Source organism: Perca fluviatilis, chromosome 19 (assembly GCF_010015445.1).
Source record: "Perca fluviatilis chromosome 19, GENO_Pfluv_1.0, whole genome shotgun sequence".
Classification (NCBI taxonomy): Eukaryota; Metazoa; Chordata; class Actinopteri; order Perciformes; family Percidae; genus Perca; species Perca fluviatilis.
Window position 1 is genome coordinate 23,854,447 of NC_053130.1, and position 7,258 is coordinate 23,861,704.

General features: G+C 43.2%; 1 protein-coding gene across 2 annotated transcripts; it reads left to right on the top strand.

Moving 5' to 3' along the window:
- The first annotated feature begins 1,268 nt into the window (after positions 1-1,268).
- npas4l (neuronal PAS domain protein 4 like) lies at positions 1,269-6,421 on the top strand. 2 transcript variants are annotated; one of them, XM_039783049.1, is made up of 10 exons: positions 1,269-1,386; positions 1,554-1,704; positions 2,708-2,871; positions 3,072-3,217; positions 3,310-3,409; positions 3,635-3,899; positions 3,989-4,098; positions 4,325-4,460; positions 4,552-5,825; positions 5,942-6,421. In XM_039783049.1, the coding sequence occupies exons 2-10, from the start codon at positions 1,574-1,576 to the stop codon at positions 5,968-5,970; spliced, it is 2,355 nt and encodes a 784-aa protein (XP_039638983.1). In that variant the 5' UTR covers positions 1,269-1,386; positions 1,554-1,573; the 3' UTR covers positions 5,971-6,421. The 2 variants fall into 2 exon arrangements, with proteins under 2 accessions (XP_039638983.1, XP_039638985.1); XM_039783051.1 differs by lacking the exon at positions 1,269-1,386 and having other exon boundaries at positions 1,536-1,704.
- The last annotated feature ends 837 nt before the right edge of the window (positions 6,422-7,258 follow it).

Sequence of the window (7,258 nt, forward strand, 5' to 3'; positions counted from 1 at the left end):
CAGATTTGTCTCCCTATGTTATGGATGCAGTTAATTCTGTTATGGATGCAGTTAATTCTCATGCAGTGACAACGTACAGTAAAGTGATGATCCTTTTATGGAATATATAAGAATAAAAGTATGAAGTCAGTAAGAATTAGAAAGTTTGTATGGCAACAGTCAGATCAAAGACAGATTTCCCCTCTAAACGGCTCACATGATTCCTTTTAAATAATATTTCACACAAAAATAAAAATTAGAGAAAAGCCCAAAAAAAAAAATAAAAACAGATTTGTCTATTCGAATTTTCTTTTTCTTTTTCTTTCCTCTCCCATTCATCACCTCACGTCCCCTCAGATATATCTAGTGACCCTTCGGAGGGGCCCGACCCCTGGTTTGGGAACCAGTCAAGTAAACTATGAGCTATATAAAGTAGCTCTAGTAGATGCTGCTTAGACACTGATGCATCAGTAGGCTATTAGTAACTTCATTTATTATAATATATCAGTCAGAGTAGATACTGATACTTTAGTAGGATTTTGTATTCAGAACTTTGACTTGTAATGAAATATATATATATTTTATAATAAGTTAGAAGGTTTGGTGTCTCCTGCCTTTAATTAAAACGCAAGGGGTGTTTTCAGCTGTGGGGGTTGAGTGAGAAATAAAAACACTTTTAAACACGAGGTGATGGTCCCTCTGTGTCAGGGTGTGGTTGACGGCCAGTGGCGTTTTGATCAAAGCGTTTGCGGCGATTATGAACCAGGCTGATTATGAATTAATAGTCAAGACTTTGAGCTTTCTCTTAATATGAATCTAAGTGTTTATCTGGAGAAGTCCAACTGTCCTCATTAAACAACACTGCGTATATGTTCTAATAAGCATCTGTGCCTACTGCTGATTGGCCACTAATCCTCCGTTAATGAATGAACACAATAGTTGCACACAACGCGGACCAACACCTGCAGACGGTTGAAATGATTCGCTATCAATACTTTGAACACACACACACACACACGCACGCACACACACACACACACACACACACACACACACACACACACACACACACACACACACACACACACACACACACACACACACACACACACACACAGCCTAGTTCTTCTACTGTATATTAATGATATCTCATTTGCATCTTTACCACTTTAAGTCGCCCGAATCGGATCCTGCGTCCAATCTAACGGCCTATTTTTAGGGCTCGCTTCACTAAATATAACCCGCCTCGATCATTTCGTCATTGCGTCACAACAAGTAACATTATGCCATTTTTTATTTATTTTTTTTCCCTCTTCCCCACCGGCTGAGTTGGATGAGTTGGGTCGTGTTTGCGGGCTATAAAAGAAGGGACGCAGACACTCCTCATCCAGACCAGAGCCTGCAGAGGTAAGATCACTGGGACTTTTACTCTCAATATTCTGGCTCTAAATTAGCCACATTTCATCAGGTTTTACTCAAAGTTTGATTTTATAAAGAAAAACAAACAAACATTTGATTGCGTTTTTGACACTTATTATATGCTTTCTGATCAAAATATGTGTGTTTTGCCTTAGGTGGTTACATCAGCTTCGAAATGAATATTTGGTGCAAATCGTGCAAATGTCATGTTAGTGCTCCGTGCACCTCTCATCATCATCATCATCATCATCATCATCGTCATCATCTGCCCGAGGGTCACCGCACCTCCTTCTGCAGGAGGTTCAGGTCAGTGACACTCCTCTTCCACCTCTTGTTCTTGTTCTTCTCTGCTCCACGTCCTCCAGTGGACGAATCAACACGTTGCTCTTTAGAAAATTAAGACCCCAACTCTGCTGCCTGCAGTGTTTACACCACGGGGAGCACTTAATCCAATTTTCTCCTGTCTGCAGCCCCGTACTGTATGTGATACATACTAATCCGGCAACGATGATGCTGTAACTGCATTTACAAAAATCTAACTGGTTCAGATAAGCCTTTATCAGGATGCTTTGGTGCAGAATCATTCTGGAGGAACATAACCAGTCTTGATAAATTACTTTTATATATATATACTACTGGGAACTGTCTGTAAATTTAGTTGTGGTATAATATTCCACAGGCAGAGTCAAAGCTTGGTCTAGTATTTGAAAGTATCCCAGGAAGAAAAAAAATCCCAATCACATGCTATCAATTATATACTTTTAATGGATCTTTATTGTTAAGGTGCTGGGATACAAACTAATAGAATTCTCCTTTTGTGGCACTTTCTGTGTCCTGGTGACGTGGGGCGCCCTGCTCCGAGGACACCCACTTTATAAGGCAATGAAGGGAGCAGCAGAAGCCCAGCCTCCCCTTTGTGTGCGACGCCCACGCTGAAGCCCTGGCAGCTATAAAAACCCCAGACTCTCTGTGGATGGGTCCAGACAGATACTGATCACACAGACAAAGTCTAGAGAGAGCCCTCGTGTCTGCCACAGACACGGCAGCCTCTCATATCAGCAGTTTCCATAGGAACCCTTGAGGAAGAGACACCAGGCTGAATTGTGAGAAAGAGGCTAGATCAGTTCAGGCCAATTAATCCTTTTGTCTTTATTTGATTTTTATTTTTTTCACAATTGCCTCCTGAAGGATTACCACAGACAGATCTATTGAAATGCAAGTGTGGCAGTAGACAATACTTTGGCTCCCCAGCTCTAGTTTCCCCAGTTTTCTTCCAACCTCTGACCTCAGTGAACATGGTCTCTCCCAGATCCACCAAAGGAGCGTCCAAAGCCCGACGGGACCACATCAATCATGAGATCAGGAATATGCGCGCTCTGTTGCCCATCACCCAGGAGGACCAGGAGCGTCTCTCCTACCTGCACTCCATGGCCGCCATCTGCGCCTACATCAGGAAGTCTGTTCTCTTCCAGGGTAAGTCTTCACACTTCAGTTACAGTCATTCTTTAATATCTTTCAGCAACTAATCTACATTCAGCCTGCGTCGCTGTCAAACAAAAATTACGACTAAGTTTGCAGTACACTGCAGGGATTATATCAAAGATAACAGCTGTGACAACCTGCAGAGATGCATAGAGTGTAACCACGGCTGATCTCCCTCTTTCCTCCCTAAGGACTCCCAGCTGGGGTGAGAGAACACTGCTCTCTGCCATACGAGGCCTTTCTTCAGGCCCTGCACGGCTTCATCCTGGTCACTACCGCGCAGGGGAGGCTGGTCTATGTGTCCGAAAATGCAGCTGAATATCTCGGTCTTTCCATGGTGAGTCAGTTTGGACATCTTTTACAGTTTAGTTTATCTCACATTGGGCTTTCATGTGTTGTATCTAATGGTAAAACCTCCTTTTTTTCCAGATAGATGTGCTTCAAGGAGACACTTTCTATGACATGGTTGAATGCTCTGACATCGATATTGTTAAATCAAACCTGGACATTAAAAACAACTCGTCATCAGGTAACTTTAAAGGCTTTGATATGCCTTACTGCATGTTACGATCACACATTTAAGAGATTGGTCGCCTCGTGTTGCTGGTATTCTTTATGCTATGCAGGCCACATTTCCCCCAAACGCTTGATTTATTTTGTGCTATAAAATCATTTATTTCTTCGTAAAGTTTCCAAAAGAAATGGCTATCCTATTCATACTGAAAGACTAAACTGATATGTTATCTTTCTTCAGAGAGGAGCTTTATATGTTGTATGCAAACCTCCAAGGCCTTCAAGCAGCAACACGGCAGCTGCTGTTCCATGATGGTCAGAGGGAGCTTCCAGTCTTTCCCTCAGCCTTGTCCGTCCTCGTCTTCAGCCTGTCCCAACAACCAGCCTCTGTTTGTGGCCCTCTGCACCCCCACGGCCAACCGCCTGCGGAGCTCGGACTCCCACTTCTGTCACAGCTTCAGCAGTGTCCACAGACTCGATATGTCCTTCACTCAGCTGTCCGACAGGTACATTCGTACACCATCCTTTAAACAGATATAATCCAAATGTTCTCGTACTGGTTACTGACAAACATTTTTGTGTCTTTCTTTTTCAGTGTTGTATATTTTTTGGGGTGTTCGGCAGAAGAGATGACCGGTCGGTCGTGGTACGGTCTTGTCCACCCTGAAGATCTTTCTTTGAGTGCAGATTCCCACAGAAGTTTAAGTAAGTGTATAATCCATTGCAGGATATCTTGTTGTACACTGGTGGCACTGTTCATTTCCAAAACTTGAAAAAAAGAAAGACCATTTTTTTTTTTAATTTAAATTTAATTTCTTTAGTTTGATGCAGATTTTTCAGGCGTACAGTAAGTAAGACATTTAGGGATGGAACGCTGGTTTCATTGTGTGCACGATAATAACCACGGATGTATCCTCTCTGTCTCGTCCAGTGCAGGCAGATGATGGCTTGCAGGTAGAGATGGTGCTCAGGCTCCAGTGTAAGGATCTCTCGTGGACCTGGGTCTACATTCGAGCTAACAAAGACTCTGAGTGCCAGAGCGTGAGCTGCGCTAACTTCATCATCAGGTATGACGAACTTCACATTTACAGTGTAAGTAATGTTTCAGTGTTTTTCAAGTCACGCACGTCGACTTAATACATTTTTTTTTTCTTGTAGTGAAACGGAGGCCAGATTTCTGCAGGAGAAAATCAGCAGCGATGCCTTCAGGCCATCATCTCTATCTCTGGCAAATTCCTGCCATTTTGCGGCTCAACAGGCGCCCCATGCTCAGAGCCAAAACAACACTAAATGCTTTAAAAGACAGAGGAGTTCTGACAGCCAAAGCGAGGAGCCAGGTGCCAAAGCTAGGCAGGAGTCCGAGCGAGACTTATACTTTGTGGCGTGCGTCTCCTCCCGAGGCGATAGCTCACCTGTTCCCTTGGGTGACAGCCCTGCTCTCTTCACCCCTCCCTACAGCCCGGCCTCCTCCAGCTCCCCTCTGCAGCAGCGGGAGCTCAGCCATGACCTCCTGATGGATGTGCATGGATACACAGATCAGCTGTTGTCCTCCCCTGAGTGCTCTCCCTCTTATTATTCCTACCCAGAGGCAGGGCTCACCTGTCACCAATCGCCCTCCGACTCCCTCCCTGCAGCCGCTGAACAAACCTTTGATCAGGCAGCCTCTCCACTCTCCTCCTCCTCCTCCTCCTCTCCGACCTACGATTTCCAAGCTTGTTCTGCCGATACTCGATTAGTTCCTGACTGCCTGTCTGTGTCGGACATGTGTGAGAGCCCCGTGGACTGTGCTCTGCATCAAGACGACTTCAGCCTTCTAGAGCAGCCACAAGGGGGCAGCCTTGTCCAAGTGCATCATGTTCCCCACCATGTGTTGCCCATACATTCCAGCCTTCTTACCCCCAACCAATCTCCCACATCCACAGAGTCTAACCATTACAACGAGAGGGAACAGGCAGAGATCAGTATTCTGGCTGAGCAGATCTCCTCCCTGGCCAGCAGCTTTTCCATGTATCACACCCTAAGTCCGCTTCAAAATGTGGCCCAACCTGCCACCACTAACACCCTGCCCTCCGCCTGCGACTGGGCCCATCATCCTCCTCTCCCCTCAGCCCCTCCGCTTAAGCGCGAGATGGTCCTCGATGACGGCGTGTTCGACAGCATTCTGAAAGACCTGGACGCGGTTACAAGGAAAAGCAGCATGTCCGGCCCCGGTGATGTAGCATGCAGCTACCAACAGGGCTTGTTGCGCTGCAGGAGTGGGCCCCATCAGTTGGAGCAGGAGCCCCTCTGGCTATCCCCGCCCATCACAGAGGACCCGCTGCCTGCAGAGCAGTTCACTGCCATGGATCCCTTCAGTTTGCAGTCGGGACACTATGACCAAAACACTGAGTTGCATCAACTCAACCACTATATGCAGAGTGCCCTTCGGCAAGGTAATTTCGACCAAACAATCCAGCCCCTGATCTAACGATTTTCCTTTGATATATTTATTGTAGGATGCATGTATTTAAGTTACATTTCACTAATATTATTTTCTGTCTCCTTTCAGATGGACTTGCTGAAGAAAACCTGTACTGAAATAAGTCTGTGACTTACTGTACTACCACTTGTATGACATATTGTCAGGGCAATCTTCATCTTCGCTGGATTTAAAGACGAGTGAGCGAGAAAGATATTTAAGCGACATCTTTGCTTAGACACTGTTTCCTCAAAAGACTCATTTCTAAATGTAGAAGCATCCAAAGTAGATCATGTGCTCTTCAAGACAACAGCTTTGTCTTCATTTCTGAATACTGCTGTCAGCTGTGTTTTATGTTTTGCTGATGTCTTACATTTTATGAAAAAGGTACTTTTTAAAAACACTTACACACTGAAATGGAGGTATATTTTTCTTCTAATGCTGAGTGACCACAGTTTACTATTGAGCACTTTATCAATGTCATTGCCACAAGAATTTTATGAATGAGAAGGCGTGCTGATTTAAAGGAGTATCACAGAGACTTCAAAGCTAACTGGCAGAGCTTTAACACACAAATCATTCCTTATAACAAAGAGCCATATCGAAATGTTTGGTTTTAGGTGCCTTAAAACGTGTAGGGAAGACACTTCTCATTTTACAAAAAAAGAACTTTTTCATTCCTTTTGTCTCTTTTTTCCTGTGTGCCATTAATGCTTTCTAGCTTTTATGAATAAAGAAATCAGTCAGTGAGATTATGATTTTTACTTACACCTACCTCAACGGTACATCTAAATACATTCTAAGTCTGAATGTCATTAGTTAATTCTATTTATTTTGAACATAACTTCTTTCTCTCACTTAATTGTCTTAAAAATGTTTTTACTTTATTGCAATGTGAATCTTAAACTATTGTCTCCACATTAGTTTTTTTAATGGTACTGGCATGTGTCTGAATGTTCACTGTTATTGGGTTATTCCTGCAATTTGCTTCATATGTTTGAAATGGAAATAAAAAATAAAAAAATGCATTGGATTGCTTGTTGATATAATGATTAGGGTTGACTCTCCTCTCTCTGAATTTGACAGTAAATACAGCCCCCACTCTGTTATTAGACTCATTAATACCTTTAAAACACAATCAATATCACCTATAACTTTATTCTAGACTGTAAGGTCAATTTGGAATAGTGTTTCAAGCAATATTTTTGACCAAAATTAAATTTAAATTATTATTATTTTTTTTTTTTGGCAACCTGGGGGCAGTGCAACACATTGTAAACACAACACTTAACATAAAGTATTATCGCCTTTAAAGGTTGTTATGGCAAATAACAGTTGTGTATTTACCGACCTGCAGATACGGAGCAGCATTAGTATTCATTCTGAGTCGTATTTCTGTCCACCTGA

Excerpts from the sequence above, each read along its gene's own strand:
- npas4l (XM_039783049.1), top strand. The coding sequence starts at position 1,574 with ATGAATATTTGGTGCAAATCGTGCAAATGTCATGTTAGTGCTCCGTGC. Across the intron at positions 2,872-3,071 it reads GAAGTCTGTTCTCTTCCAGG|GACTCCCAGCTGGGGTGAGA; the intron begins GTAAGTCTTCAC and ends TTCCTCCCTAAG. Across the intron at positions 4,461-4,551 it reads TGCGCTAACTTCATCATCAG|TGAAACGGAGGCCAGATTTC; the intron begins GTATGACGAACT and ends TTTTTCTTGTAG.